Source organism: Pristiophorus japonicus, unplaced genomic scaffold (genome assembly GCF_044704955.1).
Source record: "Pristiophorus japonicus isolate sPriJap1 unplaced genomic scaffold, sPriJap1.hap1 HAP1_SCAFFOLD_635, whole genome shotgun sequence".
Lineage (NCBI taxonomy): Eukaryota > Metazoa > Chordata > Chondrichthyes > Pristiophoridae > Pristiophorus > Pristiophorus japonicus.
Window position 1 is genome coordinate 267072 of NW_027254547.1, and position 16166 is coordinate 283237.

The following is a 16166-nucleotide window of genomic DNA, read 5'->3' on the forward strand; positions in this document are numbered from 1 at the left end:
GCAAAGCATGAAATATAATAAAGGTTTTTATTTGTAAAACAGTTATGAAATATAACAGTAAATTAAGGCTTTTATTTGTTGAACAGAGTAAAAATAAACAGGTACAATTACAATTGGCTGGAGGTTGTGCTGAAGGTGGAGGGCTCAGCTATGATGTCTGGGGCTGATGATGGGCAAGCAATAGGATTATCAAATGTGGAAATTACTGGTGTAGTTGCACGCTGTAGGTCTTGGGCCTTCTATTGCAACATCTTTTGAAAGATATTTAATATTTTTGTTTGTTTAAATAATTTGGGCTTTTCTTTGACTAATCTTTCCTGAATTCTGAAGACCTGCATTATTTTTTCTTCCCTTATGAAGCTTCGCTGCTCTAAGGCGTGAATTCATTTTTGACAAAGATTGATTGCTTTGTTAATCGGGACTTTTTCGACTTGATCACAGGCATCATCATCCTCACTGCTTTCATCTTTTTCTTCTGGATGCAAAACCCTCTGCATAATTTCTTCATCTGTCACTGCATACACAATGGGAGCATCGTTGTCTATGTCCATGACTGCTACAATATCGTCCTCATTCAATTCCTGTGCAGCTTCGCAAGTCAGCCCTCTTGCATAATCTAAAAGTTGAGCAATCATTGCTTTCTCCCTGGACACACGAAAGCCTTGAAAGTCCTGAGGAGCATCGTCAGCATCATTGATGGTCAGGTGTTATGCCAGGCATTGACCAAGGTGCCTGCAGTTACCAAGTTCCATGCATCTGCAGCTGCCCATATGGTGTCCTTGAGAGAGAAAGCTTTTGATAATGCTTTTATTCCCAAGCCTGTGTTCACAGCATTAAGAAAACACCTCAAACTCGTTTTTGTACAGACACTTCATCGATCTCAAAATTCCTTGATCCATTGGCCATATCAGTTATGTAACATTTGGAGGCAAGTAGATTCCATGACATTATCTGTTATGTCTTGAATAAAGAACCTGACCAGATACTGTAAGCTTAAAGTAATGTGTGACCGTAATCCTTTATTGCAGATCTCCAGAGTGCCTCTCCAGCCTGTGAAGCCTCCTTATGTACAGGTGCTCCCAAGGGATTGTGGGATTCCTTGGAACTCCAGGGGATGAGCCCTTCGGTGGTTAAACAAGGTATTTACAGGTTTACATAAATAACAACACTCACCGGCCCCCCACCCCCCAAAAGTCAATAGTGTAACTATTTACAATGTGAGTCGATCTGGGGCCTTCCTTTCTCTGGTTGATCGTCTCGGTGCAAATGCTAGTTTTGGGGAGTTGTTTGTTGGGCCCTCGCTAGGCTGCTGCGCAGCTGGCCTTGCAGGGCTGCTGGGTGTGGTGAGTCCTGCTGGGCTGCTGCAGGTGATGGGTTCTGCTTCGTGGTCAACCGCTGGGTCGGTTGCCACTTGTGCGTATGTTGGGGGAGTTGAAAAAGCTGGAGTCTATTGTGGGTTGTTCTCGATAGTCTGTGAATCTGAGTTTGATTTGGTCCAAGTATTTTCTGCAGGTGAGTCCATTGGAAAGTTTGACTAGAAACACCCTACCCCCTCTTTGGCCACAACAGTGCCAGGAAGCCACTTGGGACCTTGTCCATAGTTCAACATAAATACAGGATCATTAATCTTGATTTCGCGTGATACATTTGAGCGATCATGATATGTATTCTGTTGAGGCCGCCTGCTCTCTACCTGTTCGTGTCGTTCAGGGTGGACTAACGAGAGCCTTGTCTTAAGTGCCCTTTTCATGAGCAGTTCGGCAGGGGGGATCCCCAGTGAGCGAGTGGGGTCTTGTGTGGTAACTAAGCAGGACTCTGGATAGGCAAGTCTGCAGTGAGCCTTCAGTTACCCTCTTCAAGCTCTGCTTGATTGTTTGCACTGCTCGCTCTACCTGACCATTGGATGCTGGTTTAAACGGGGCAGATATGACATGTTTGATCCCATTGTGGGTCATGACCTCTTTGAACTCGGCACTGGTGAAGCACGGCCTGTCACTCACAAGGACATAAGGCAGGCCGTGCTTGGCAAACATGGCCCGCAGGCTTTCAATGGTGGCAGCGGACGTGTTTGCCAACATTATCTCACATTTAATCCATTTGGAGTACGCATCTACAACCACAAGGAACATTTTTCCCAAGAATGCGCCTGCATGTCGACATGGACCCTGGACCACGGTTTGGAGGGCCAGGACCATAAACTTAGTGGCGCCTCCCTGGGTGCATTGCTTAACTGTGAACATGTGTTACATTTGTGCACGCAGGACTCGAAATCTGCATCGATACCGGGCCACCACACGTGGAATCTGGCTATCGCTTTCATCATTACAATGTCTGGGTGGGTACTGTGGAGGTCACTAATGAAAGTGTCCCTGCCCTTTTTTGGCACCACTACCCGATTATCCCATAGGAGGCAGTCTGCCTGTATGGACATTTCATCTCTGCGCCGCTGGTACGGCTTTATTTCTTCCTGCATCTCTAACAGGACACTAGACCAACTTCCGTGGAACATAGAGTTTTTTTTTACTAAAGGACAGGTTCTAATCTGTCAGGCGGTAACAGGTGATTGCTCACTTTCGAATGCGTCCATTACCATAACTAAATCTGCGGGCTGTGCCGTCTCCACCTCAGTGGTGGACAATGGCAGCCTACTGAGAACATCGGCACAGTTTTCTGTGCCTGGCCTGTGGTGGATGGCGTAGTTGTATGCGGACAACGTGAGCGCCCATCTCTGGATGCGGGCCGATGCATTCGTATTTATCCCCTTATTTTCAGAAAAGAGGGATCCAAGTGACTTATCGTCGGTTTCCAATTCAAATGTGAATCCAAACAGATATTGATCCATTTTCTTTACCCCATAAACACACGCTAACGCTTCTTTTTCAATCATGCTGTAGGCCCTCGCGGCCTTAGACAGACTTCTGGATGCATAAGCAACCAGTTGCAATTTCCCAGATTCATTAACTTGTTGCAATACACACCCGACACCGTATAACGACGCATCATATGCTAGTACCAAACGCTTACATGGATCATACAACACAAGCAATTTGTTTGAGCACAACAGTTTCCTAGCTTTCTCAAAGGCATTTTCTTGGCTTTTACCCCATACCCATTCATCTCCTTTACGCAATAAAGAGTGCAGTGGTTCTAACAGCGTGCTAAGACCGGTAAGAAGTTACCAAAGGAGTTCAGGAATCCTAGAAACGACCGCAGCTCCATCACGTTCTGTGGTCTCGGTGCGTTCTTGATTGCCTCCGCCTTCGAATCAGTGGGCCTGATGTCATCCGCCACGATTCTTCTCCCCAGAAACTCCACTTCAGGTGCCAGGAAAACGCACTTCGAGCATTTTAACCTGAGCCCCACACGATTAAGAACCTCCTCCAGGTTCTGCAGGTGCTCGACAGTGTGCCGACCAGTAACCAAGATGTTGCCCTTGAAGACCACGGTGGGCGGGACCGACTTCAGCAAGCTTTCCATGTTCCTCTGGAATATCGCCTTGGCTGATCAGATGCCCATTTGGGATTCGTTGTAAATGAAGAGACCTTTGTGTGTGTTGATGTAGGTGAGGCCCTTCGATGATTCCTCCAGCTCCTGCGTCATGTAGGCCGAGGTCATGTCCAGCTTAGTGAACATTTTTCTTCCCACCAGCGTCGCAAATAGGTCGTCTGCCTTTGGTAGCGGGTATTGATCCTGCAGGGAAAAACGATTGCTAGTTACTTAGCAATCACCACAGAATCTGATGGTGCCGTCTTCCTTGAGGACTGGAACAATCGGACTGGTCCACTTGTTGAATTCGATCGGCGAAATGATGCCCTCTCGTTGCAGCCGGTCCAGCTCGACCTCCACCCTCTCTCTCATCATGTACGGTACCGCTCTCTCCTTGTGATGGATGGGTCACACCCCTGGAATCAAGTGGATCTGCACTTTTGCTCCTTGGAATGTCCCGATGCCCGGTTCGAACAGAGAGGAAAACTTGTTTAGGACCTGGGCACATGAGGTGTCGTCGACGGACGAGAGCACTCCGACGTCGTCTCAGTTCCAGCGTATCTTTCCCAGCCAGCTCCTGCCGAACAGCATGGGGCCATCGCCTGGTAAATTGTGCACTGCTCCATCGTAGGAGACGTTTACAGTTGCACTGCTGATTACGGGAATTAGTTTCTTTGTGTACGTTCTCAGTTTAGTACAAATGGGAGTCAGGACTGGCCTTGAGGCCTTGCTGCACCACAATTTATCGAAAGTCTTTTTGTTCATGATGGACTGGCTCGCGCCAGTGTCCAGCTCCATTGACATCGGGAGTCCATTTAATTCAACCTTCAGCATTATCGGGGGACACTGTGTGGAAAATGTGTGCACCCCTTATACCTCTGCCTCCTCAGTCTGAGGCTCTGATTCGTGGTGATCCACCGAGGATCTGTCCTCCTCTGCAACATGGTGGTTTGCAGGATTAGTAGGGTTTGCAGCTCGCCTGCACATACGTTGGAGGTGTCCCATTGTTCCACAGCCCTTGCAAATGTATCCTTTGAAGCGGCATGAATGAGAACGATGATCACCTCCGCAGCGCCAACAAGGTGTTAATGGCCTTGCATTCACCACCCTTGATGGTGGACTCGGACATCTGCGGACGTGCAGCTGCAGGCATGAGAGAGTCCTGCCCTGTACGGTATGATTCGAAAACATTACTTTGTTCACAGTACTTGCAGCAGCATTCGTGTGCTGAGAGATTTGTTTGTTATGGTCACTGGTGGCGATGAACGCCTGGGCTATCGCTATAGCTTTACTTAAGGTTGGGGTCTCTACAGTCAAAGGTTTGCGATGTATTACTTCATAGCCGACGGCAAGTACAAAGAAGCCCCTGAGCATGTGCTCCAAGTGTCCTTCAAATTCGCAATGTCCTTCAAGGCGCCTAAGCTCAGCGACGTAGCTCGCCATTTCCTGGCCTTCAGACCTCTTGTACGTGTAGAACCGGTACCTTGCCATCAGAATGCTTTCCTTCGGGTTTAGATGCTCCCAGACCAGTATGCACAAATCATCGTACGACTTCTCTGTGGGTATCGCTGGAGCGAGCAGATTTTTCATGAGGCCATAAGCTGTGCCCCGCAAACGGTGAGGAGGATCGCCCTTCGTTATGCGGCGTTCACTTCTCCTTCCAGCTCGAAGTATTGGTCGAGTCGCTCCACGAAGGTTTCCCAATCATCTCCCTCCGAAAATTTCTCCAGGGTGCCCACGGTTCTCTGCATTGTTGCTGTGGGGTTCGTCATTTGTATCTCGTCACCAGTTGTTATGTCTTGAATAAAGAATCTGACCAGATACTGTAAGCTGAAAGTAAAGTGTGACCGTAGTCCTTTATTGCAGGTCTCCAGAGTGCCTCTCCAGCCTGTGAGGCCTCCTTATGTACAAGTGCTCCCAAGCGATTGTGGGAGCCCTTGGGACTCCAGGGAATGAGCCCTCTGGTGGTTAAACAAGGTATTTACAGGTTTACATTTACAACATTATCCTTTACCAAAAGCTCAGCATTGGAATGTGCTGGGCAATTGTCTAGCAGCAAGTATATTTTGCAGTTTTCCTCAAGGCCAACTTCCTTGCAATGAGCACAAAACTGAGGGACAAAATTCTTCTCAAAACCAGTTCAGAAAGATTACCCTGGTTACCCATGCTTTCTTATTGGCATAATAACTATGCACTGGCAATACTCTCAAACCCTTGAAACATCTTGGATGCTGGCTTCTCCCAATGACCATAAGCTTACACTTGTGTCCCAGCCACATTTGCAGCAAGCACAGTCAACCTATCCTTGGCGTCTTTTACACCTGCTGGCTGCATTTCTTCTGTTGCTGCTAATGTTTTTCGCAATACGTAGCGCCAAAACAGTGCTGTCTCGTCAGTATTGTATATTTGCTCAGGTGAAAGGTTTTCATCAGCAATTAGTTTGATGAACTCATCAATATAATTTTCAGCTGCCTCATAATCTGCTGAGGCTTTCTCACCACATACTTTGTTGTCTGATGCCATGACGCCTTTTAAATTTGGCTAGCCAACCTGAAGAGTATTCACATGGAGTTTCAATCCCCAGTTGTGCATGGAATATGTTAGCTTGTTGCACCACCATTGGGCCAGACAAAGAAACCTTTTCACTTTGCCTCTATCGCCACCATTCCATCACTGCTCGATCCAAATCATCACATTTCGGCTTATGCATACTTTTTCTCTTACTCATTTCCTTATGAACATCATTTTCCGCATAAAACTTCATGACCTGTTTTCTATTATAGATGGAGGAGAATCCAACACCATGCTCCTCACTCAATCTTCTCAATGAAGCACCTCCATCTAATCTCTGGAGTAACTCCACTTTCTTGGCAATTGAAAGTGAACTATGCTTCCTCTTTCCTTTACCCAAACCCATTGGGGTATAACAACACATTAAATAGGAACAGGAGTAGGCCATACTGCCCCTCGAGCCCGCTCCGCCATTCAATAAGATCATGGCTGATCTGATCATGGACTCAACTCCGTTTCTGAGAATGTGTAAAAGGGTTGCGAAAGTGGTAGATGACTAGAGAAGGTGGCAAAAGGATGGAGATAGGAAATCATGGGAAAATCGCTAAAGAAATGGTCAAGATAGAGACAACTGCAGAATCACCAGAAAAAAAGGGGTTACCAAGAGTTGAAGTTGAGGTTAGACACGGGTCATGAGAAAGCCCAAGGCAGCACAAAGAAAGAAAGCAATTCAAGATAGGAAGGGAAAAGTAATAGCTTCTACTGATAAGGAGGAAGAGAAACTAATTGAGTTCTTTACTGATAAGGGAAGACGGTGTAGCAAAGCTATAACTAACCTACCCGACACCAGCCCTAATTGGAAGGCTTTCTTGCCTGCCATTGGACGTACTCGGGGGGGGGGGGGGGGGGGGGGGGAGGCAGAAAGGAATTTGATAGACCAAGTGCTAATCAAATGTGTTCTGTTTTTAAAATGTATATCTACTGTGCTTTTCGTGCCGATTATTCTAAGATCATGCCCTCGAGTTCTAGTCACCACCCCTCCCACCCCCCACCACCCCTCCCACCGCCCCCCCCACCCCACCTCACCCCACCACCCCTCCCACCGACCCCCCCACCCCACCCCACAAGTGGAAACATCCACCTTGTCAAGTCCCCTCATAATCTTGTACGTTTCGATAGATCACCTCTCATTCTTCTGAATTCCAATGAGTAGAGGCTCAGTCTACTCAACATTTCCTTATAAATCAACCCCCTCATCTCAGGAATCAACCGAGTGAACCTTCCCTGAACTGCCTCCAAAGAAAGTATATCCTCTCATAAATATGGAAACCAAAACTGCACGCAGTATTCCAGGTGTGGCCTCATCAATACCCTATATAGCTGTAGCAAGACTTCCCTGCTTTTATACTCCATCCCCTTTGCAATAAAGGCCAAGATTCCATTGACCTTTCTGATCACTTGCTGTACCTGCATACTATCTTTTTGTGTTTCATGCACAAGTACCCCCTGGTTCCACTGTACTGCAGCACTTTGCAATCTTTCTCCATTTAAATAATAACTGGCAGAAAAAAATCACAAAGAGCAAAAGTGCATGACCTCATACTTTTCAACATTATACTCCATCTGCCAAATTTTTGCCCACTCACTTAGGCTCTCTATGTTCTTTGGCAGATTTTGTGTGTCCTCCTCACACATGGCTTTTCCTCCCATCTTTGTATCGGCAGCAAACTTGGCTACGTTACACTCAGTCCCTTCTTCCAAGTCGTTAATATAGACTGTAAATAGTTGGGATCCCAGCACTGATCCCTGCGGCACCCCATTGGTTACTGGTTGCCAACCAGAGAATGAACCATTTATCCCGACCCTCTGTTTTCCCTTGTCAAATGCCTTTTAGAAGACCAAATACACCACATCCACTGGTTCCCCTTTATCCACCCTCTTCGTTACATCCTCAAAGAACTCCAGTAAATTTGTCAAACATGACTTCCCCTTCATAAATCCATGCTGACTCTGCCTACCAGAATTTTGCTTTTCCAAATGTCCTGCGACTGCTTCTTTAATAATGGACTCCAACATTTTCCCAATCACAGATGTTAGGCTAACTGGAATATAGTTTCCTGCTTTTTTTAAAAATAGGGGTGTTCCTTGTGCAGTTTTCCAATCTGCTGGGACCTCCCCAGAATCTAGGGAATTTTGGTAATTTGCATCCACTATCTCTGTCGCTACTTCTCTTAAGACCTTAGGATGCAAGCCATCAGGTCCAGAGGATTTATCTGCCTTTAGTCCCATTATCTTACTGAGTACCACCTCCTTAGTGATTGTGATTGTGTTAAGTTCCTCCCCCGCTATAGCCCCTTGACTATCGACTCTTGGAATATTGTTAGTATCCCCTACCATAAAGACTGATGCAAAATATTTGTTCAGAATTTAAGCCATCTCCATGTTCCCCATTACTAATTGCCCTGGGGGACCCCACTGTATACTTCCCTCCAACAATCACTCACCACTGTCGTACATAGATTGTCTTATCAAATCCATTAAAAGAAAAAAAACTTGGTGAAATACCACCTTTCATGATCATAGGACATCCCAAAGTGTTTTACAACCAATTAAGACTTTTTGAAGTATAGTCACTGTTGTAATGGTTTAGCGATGTTAGTTGAGGGATAAATATTGGCTAGGACACCGTGGAGAAATCCCCTGCTCTTCTTCGAATAGTGCCATGGGAACTTTCACGTACAGCTGAGTGGGCAAACATGAGTTTAATCCGAAGGTGGCATCTCCGACAGTTCCACATTCCCTCAAGACTGCACTGAAATTTCAGCGAGGAATAAGTATTCAAGATACTGATTAACAAATCAAAAGTGTGTGTTTATTACATGGTGTTTTGTACAGGTTTTACCTTTCCAGTCCGGGACCCTCTAGTCCGGAAACATCTCTAGTTTCGGCGTGGGTGGCGTCCATTGAAAAATAAAATTGTGCCTCCACGTGTTAAACGTACGTGTGATGCATTTTGGATGACAAATCTTGACAGCCTTGCCCTGGCTAGCTGGAGGTTTTACACACTGGCTGCTGCTGTGGTTTGACACACGCTCCTCGCTACAGAGGCCACCTCTCGTTGCCTGATTGTTGGCGGGCGCGCATGCTTTGAAGGCTACAGCACCAGGCTGAGCAGATATTCCCCCCCCACCCCTCGTCGATCTCGGGAGGGTTGTTGTGCGTGTGTCTCGGTGTGAGGAGGCTGCCGCCGCCGCCGCCACCACCACCTGTCAGGCTCTGCTCGCAGCTTACACACGGACTGGTGCCGGACTTTATCCTCCACTTTATCTCCGATCTCTAGCTTTTGTTTTTAAAAAGTGTGTACGTATGTGGCTTTTTGAGGTGTTGGTGTTCATTGAGGTAAGAGGGCCGGGCAAGGAAAGGGCAGGCGACTGACTGAGGTGCCAAAGCTGGGTCCGAGGATTTTTTTAAATGGAGTGATTCTGGACGACTAAATGCTGCGCAGTAGGCTTCCGCACAGCACACGCACAGTCGGCTTCCATGCAGTGCATGTGCAGAACGCATCCGGGTCGTTGTCAGCAGCGTTGTCACCACTTGACCTCCCGTATTTTGGAAAATTCTCTGGTCCGGCACTGATCAGTTCCCAAGGGTGCCAGACCAGAGAGGTGCAACTGTACTCTTATAAGCTTTGAGTACCAAATCCTGTGATTCTATCCATTTCCAAGCAAAATATAAATTAGTAGCCTTGACTATTATTTTGCGTTCTTTTATCCAAGTACTCAAGTTTTATCTCTCAACTTCTTTAAAATCCAGGGTACGAAGAAAGGTGATGGGCAAGATGTATCAAATTTTGGCATTTAGCATCGTCCAATATATAGAGCAGGATATCATGACCTGGGAGGCAACAACATTCACCCCTTGTGACCTGATTCAGATATGTCTGTCTTTCGCCTATAGAACAGTTAACCAAGAAAAACATCTTTCTTTTATACACTGCTGGATAGAAACAGAGCAACAAAGTTGCTTTCTCCCTTACAGACAAAGAAGCGCACAAGAACATAAGAAATAGTACCAAGAGAAGGCCATTCAGCCCCTTGAGCCAGCTCCGCCATTCAATAAGATCATGACTGATCTGATCTTGGCCCCAATTCGACTTTCCTGTCTGTTCCCCATAACTCTTGACTCTCCTGTAGTTCAAAAATCTGTCTATCGCCTATTGAATATATTCAGCCTCCACAGCTCTTTGGAGTAGAGAATTCCAAAGATTCATGACCTTCAGAAGAAATTCCTCCTCATCTCCATCTTAAACAGGCGCCCCCTTTTTCTGAATCTACACCCACTAGTTCTAGATTCTCACACGAAGGGAAACATTCTCAGCATCTACCCAGTCAACCCACCTCAGAATCTTGTTTCAGTAAGATCACCTCTCATTCTTCTAAACGCCAATGAGTGTAGGCCCAACCTGTTCAACCTTTCCTCACAAGATAATCCCTTCATCAAGAATCAATCTAGTGAACCTTCTCTGAACTGCCTCCAATGCAAGTGTATCCCTCCTTAAATAATGAGACATCTCAAGCTGTTAAGTGAAGCAAAAGAGGAAACAGCAGAGGGTCCAATCATCATATTCCAATCTCTCTGGCTACAGGTGTGGTGCCAGAGGACTGGAGTATTGCTAACGTGGTACCTTTACTTAAAAAGGGAGAAAGGGATAGACTGAATAATTACAGGCCAGTCAGCCTAACCTCAGTGGTGGGAAAGTTGTGGGGAAAAATGTTGAGGGACAGGATAAATCTTCATTTCGAAAGACAAGGATTAATCAAGGACAGTCAGCATGGATTTGTTAAGGGAAGGTCGTGTCTGACTAACTTGATTGAATTTTTTGAGTTGGTAACACGGAGGGTCGATGAGGATGGTGCGTTTGATGTAGTGTATATGGAATTTAGCAAGGCTTTTGGTAAGGTCCCACATGGCAGACTGGTCACGAAAGTAAAAGCCCTTGGGATCCAGGGCAAAGTGGCAAGTTGGATCCAAAATTGGCTCAGAGGCAGGAAGCAAAGGGTAATGGTTAACAGGTGCTTTTGTGACTGGAAGGTTATTTCCAGTGAGGTCCCGCAGGGCTCAGTACTAGGTCCCTTGCTTTTTGTGGTATATATCAATGATTTAGACTTGAATGTAGGGGATATGATTAAGTAGTTGGCAGATGATACTAAAATCGGTTGTGTGGTTGGTAATGAAGAAAGCTGTAGACTGCAGGAAGAGATCAATGAACTGGTCATGTTGGCAGAACAGTGGCAAATGGAATTCAATCTGGAGAAATGGGAGGCAATGCCTTTGGGGAGAGCTAACAAGGAAAGGGAATATATATTAAATGGTAGGACACTAAGAAGTGTAGAGGAACAAGGGACAAAAGTGCATATCCACAGAACCCTGAAGGTAGCAGGCCAGATAGATAAGGTGGTTAGGAAGGCATACGGAATACTTGCTTTCATTAGCCGAGGAACAGAATACAAGAGCAGGGAGGTTATGCTTGAATTGTATAAAACACTCGTTAGGCCACAGCTAGAGTACTGCGTGCAGTTCTGGTCACCACATTACAGGAAAGTTGTGATGCACTAGAGAGTACAGAGGAGATTTACAAGGACGTTGCCTAGACTGCAGAATATTAGCTATGAAGAAAGATTGGATAGGCCCATGTTTGTTTTCTTTGGGACAGAGGAGGCTGAGGGGACACCTTATTGAGGTGTATAAAATTATGAGGGGCCAAGATAGTGGATAGGATGTACCCGTTTCCCTTAGCAGAGGGGTGAAAAAACCAGGGGCCATAGATTTAAAGTAATTGGTAGAAGGTTTAAAGGTGATTTGAGGGGAAATTTCTTCAGGGTGAACATAAGAACATAACATAAGAAATAGCAGGAGTAGGCCATACGGCCCCTCGAGTCTGCTCCGCCATTCAATGAGATCATGCCTGATCTGATCATGGACTTAGTTCCACTTCTCTGCCTGTTCCCCACAACCCCTTATTGTTTAAGAAACTGTCTATTTCTGTCTTAAATTTATTTAAGGTCCCAGCCTCCACAGCTCTCTGAGGCAGCGAATTCCACAGATTCACAACCCTCAGAGAAGAAATTTCTCCTCATCTCAGTCTAAATGGGCGGCCCCTTATCCTAAGATCATGCCCTCTAGTTCGAGTCTCCCCCATCAGTGGAAACATCCTCTCTGCATCTACCTTGTCCAGCCCTCTCATAATCTTATACATTTCTATAAGATCACCTCTCATTCTTCTGAATTCCAATGAGTAGAGGCCCAACCTACTCAACCTTTCCTCATAAGTCAACCCCCTCATCGCCGGGATCAACCGAGTGAACTTTCTCTGAACTGCCTCCAGAGCAAGTATATCCTTTCGTGAATATGGAAACCAAATACTGCACGCAGTATTCCAGGTGTGGACGCACCAACACCCTGTACAGCTGTAACAAAACTTCCCTGCTTTTATACTCTATCCCCTTTGCAATAAAGGCCAAGATTCCATTGACCTTCCTGATCACTTGCTGTACCTGCATACTATCCTTTGTGTTTGATGTACCCCCCAGGTCCCACTGTACTGCAGCACTTTGCAATCTTTCTCCATTTAAATAATAACTTGTTCTTGGATTTTTTTCTGCCAAAGTGCATGACCTCACATTTTCCAACATAATACTTCATCTGCCAAATTGTGCATGGTGGAGGTCTGGCACTCACTGCCTGAAATGGTGGTAGAGGCAGAAACCCTCACCACATTTAATATGCACTTGTAAGTGCCGGAACCTACAGGGCGACAGACCAAGAGCCGGAAAGTGGAATTAGGCTGGATAGCTCTTGGCCAGCGCGGACATGATGGGCCGAAATGGCCTCCTTCCACACTGTAAATTTCTATGATTCTATGAGACCCAAACTGTTCACAGTACTCTAGCTGTGGTCTCACCAATGCCCTGTTCAGTTGCAGCAAGACCTCCCTACTTTTAAACTGCATCCCCCTTGCAACAACTTGTATTTATATAGCGCCTTTAACGTAGTGCAACGTCGCAAGGCGCTTCACAGGAGTATTGTGCGATATAAATTTGACACCGAGCCGCATAAGTAGAAATTAGCGCAGGTGACAGAGGTGTGCTTTAAGGAGCGCCTTGAAGGAGAAAAGAGAGGTACAGGCAGAGAGGTTTAGGCAGGGAGTTCCAGAGCTTGGGGCCGAGGCAACAGAAGGCACTGCCACCATTGGTTGAGCGATTACAATCAGGGATGCTCAGGAGGGCAGAATTAGAGGAGCGCAGACATCTCGGGGGGGTTGTGGGGCTTGAGGAGATCACAGAGATAGGCAGGGGCGAGGCCATGGAGGATTTGAAAATATGAGAATTTTGAAATCGAAGCGTTGCTTAACCAGAAGCAATGTAGGTCAGCGAGCACAGGGGTGCTAGGGGAATCAATAGTGCAGGCAGGTACAAGAGCGGCGAGGTTGGGGCATGAGTTCGCAGAGGGATGTGATCAGGGCCCAGGAGAGGCGAGAGTTCGGAGCCCAGGAGAGGAGGGCGCCTAGGGGCAGTACAGGCCAGCCCACACCGAGATATATGCGCACTAGGTCCGTGCAGCAGAGCAGGTCTCCAGTCGTCTTGGTTAATCCTTGCCACTGGACCAAAACCTACCTGTGTCAAGCCCGTGTGGTGCAACGGCCACCACACGTTTTAAAAAGCACAGGCATCTTCCACCAAGATGTAGTTCGGGACATGGAATATCATTGAAACACCTGTGAACTCATCCCTCTTTGGCGTGGAAGCAAGTCATCCTTGTTTCGAGGGACTGCCTATGATGATGATGATGATGGGTGATCAGGACTTGGTGAGAGTTAGGACACAGGCAGCCGAGTTTTGGATCACCACCTGTTTATGTAGGATAGAATGTGGGAGGCCAACCAGGAGTGCATTGGAATAGTCAAGTCTAGAGGTAACAAAGGCATGGATGAGGGATTCAGCAGCGGATGTGTTGAGGCAAGGGCAGAGACTGGCGATGTTACGGAGGTAGAAATAGGTGGTCTTAGTTATGCTGCCTATGTGGTCGAATGCTCATTTCAGGGTCAAATATGACACCAAGGTTGTGAATAGGAGTTGGGGAGCGTGGAGAAGTCGGTGTCTGGTGGGGACCAAAAAAAATGGCTTTGGTCTTCCCAATATTCAATTGGACAAAATTTCTGTTCATCCAGGACTGGATATCGGACAAGCAGTCTGACAATTTAGAGAACGTGGGGGGGTCGAGAGGTAGAACTGGGTATCATCAGCGTACATGTGGAAACTAACGTTGTGTTCCCAGATGATGTCGCCACAGGACAACATATAGATGAGAAATGGGAGGCCAAGGACAGATCCTTGGGGACACCAAAGGTAACAATTAAAGAAAAAAAATTCTCAGAAATAACAAAGTACTTCACATACAATGAATTACTTTGAATTCATTTGTCATGGTCCTGGTTAAGGAATTAATGCTGGCCAGGACAAAAATAAGTTGCATTTATATAGGATCATCATCATCAGCAGCAGTCCCTCAGAATCGAGGAAGATTTGCTTCCACTCTTAAAATGAATCCTTAGGTGGCTGAACAGTCCAATAAGAGAACCACAGTCCCTGTCACAGGTGGGACAGATAATCGTTGAGGTAAGGGGCGGGTGGGACAGGTTTGCCGCAAGCTCTTTCCGCTGTCTCCATTTGATTTCTGCATGCTCTCGGCAATGAGACTCGAGGTGCTCAGCGTCCTCCCGGATACACTTCCTCCACTGAGGGCGGTCTTTGGCCAGGGACTCCCAGGTGGCAGGCATGTAGTAATGATGTAATAAGACAAAAATTGACCCTGAGCCAAAGAGCATTAGGACAGGTAACTAAAAGCATGGCCAAATAGTTAAGTTTTAAGGATGGTCTTAAAGGAGAGAAGTTTAGGGAAGGAATTCCAGAGGTTAGGAAATTAAGACAGCAAAAGAACTCCTTGGTCTTATTTAGATCTTATATGTTCACCTTATACCAAAGGGTTCACAGGAACTCGATTGAACAATTCACCCAAAGAGCAGCACTTCATGCCTACGCTAAGGAGCTTGAATTCAGTGGGGTTTTAACCCGCAACCTTGTAACTCGCGTGGGGAGATGGCTTGTCATTGACTCAAACTGACAGCTGCATATTCCATTTTAGCCACTTCACCTCCACACCCCCACCATGACAGGAATCCCATTTCTCTCATTCTAATACGAATGCGAGTTCCTATCAACTTCTCCATATGGATTCAGCAGGGTTATAATTGGAGAAAAAAGCATCTCCAAATCAGACATAAACTGTTCAAAAGATGATTGTTCACCACTTCACTTCCAAACACAATTGAATATAAAGCAGTGAAGACAACATAAAAGGTACAAAGTCATCGAAAAAAATAACCCACATAATATAAAAGAATGACTGTGGGAGCAGAACAGACGATCACACATCCAGAAAAATCTACATTGACACATTTTGGGTTAGACTAATTGAACAAACGGGACCAACTCCAGCCCATCTGGGATATCCATTTACACCTAAAGGCGCGGGCAGCGAGGCCTCCAGCCGCCCCTGGCTTGAGTCACTGACCGCTCCCGCCCGGTACCCACTGCCCACAGCCTGGTGCCGGCCAAAACCTGACGCCGCCCGCGCCACTCACCAGCCTTCCTGGACCAGAGCCGGGCCCGCGTCAGCCATCTTCACTCAGCCTCCCTTCCCGCTAACACAGCGCGGCAGGCACACGAAAGAAAGGCGGGCTGCAAATCACGACGACAACTCCCAAGTGAGAAATACGCGAGCCTCATATTAAAAACCGGCAACCTCGCCGCTCAGGCCTCAGCTCGGGTCGGCTCCGAGCGCTCACTTCGACTCCCACCCCTCTTCGCAACCGCACCACAACACGCAGGCGCCAACCGCCACGTCGCGATCTGTGCCGTGATTGACAGCCAGGCTAACGAACCGACGTCAAGAGACGCTCTCTCCGTGTATCGTCAGCCATAAATTACCAACAGTGAGCAGGTTGGACAGGCGGCGTGGGGCGAGAGGGTGGCGTGTCTCGTGTTTATTCAGCGCATCAATCGCAAAGTTAAAGCTAATGTAACACTATTCTATTTTGTTACGTGCGGGCC

General features: G+C 46.7%; 1 protein-coding gene across 1 annotated transcript in view; it reads right to left on the reverse strand.

Moving 5' to 3' along the window:
- The window catches only part of tdrd3 (tudor domain containing 3), a 183378-nt gene extending 167451 nt beyond the window's left edge, over positions 1-15927 (reverse strand). Inside the window, exon 1 of the mRNA XM_070874000.1 lies at positions 15698-15927. Within this exon, the coding sequence (XP_070730101.1) occupies positions 15698-15735 (38 nt within the window). The 5' untranslated portion in view covers positions 15736-15927. The remainder of the gene's footprint in view (positions 1-15697) is intronic.
- Positions 15928-16166: the final 239 nt, after the last annotated feature.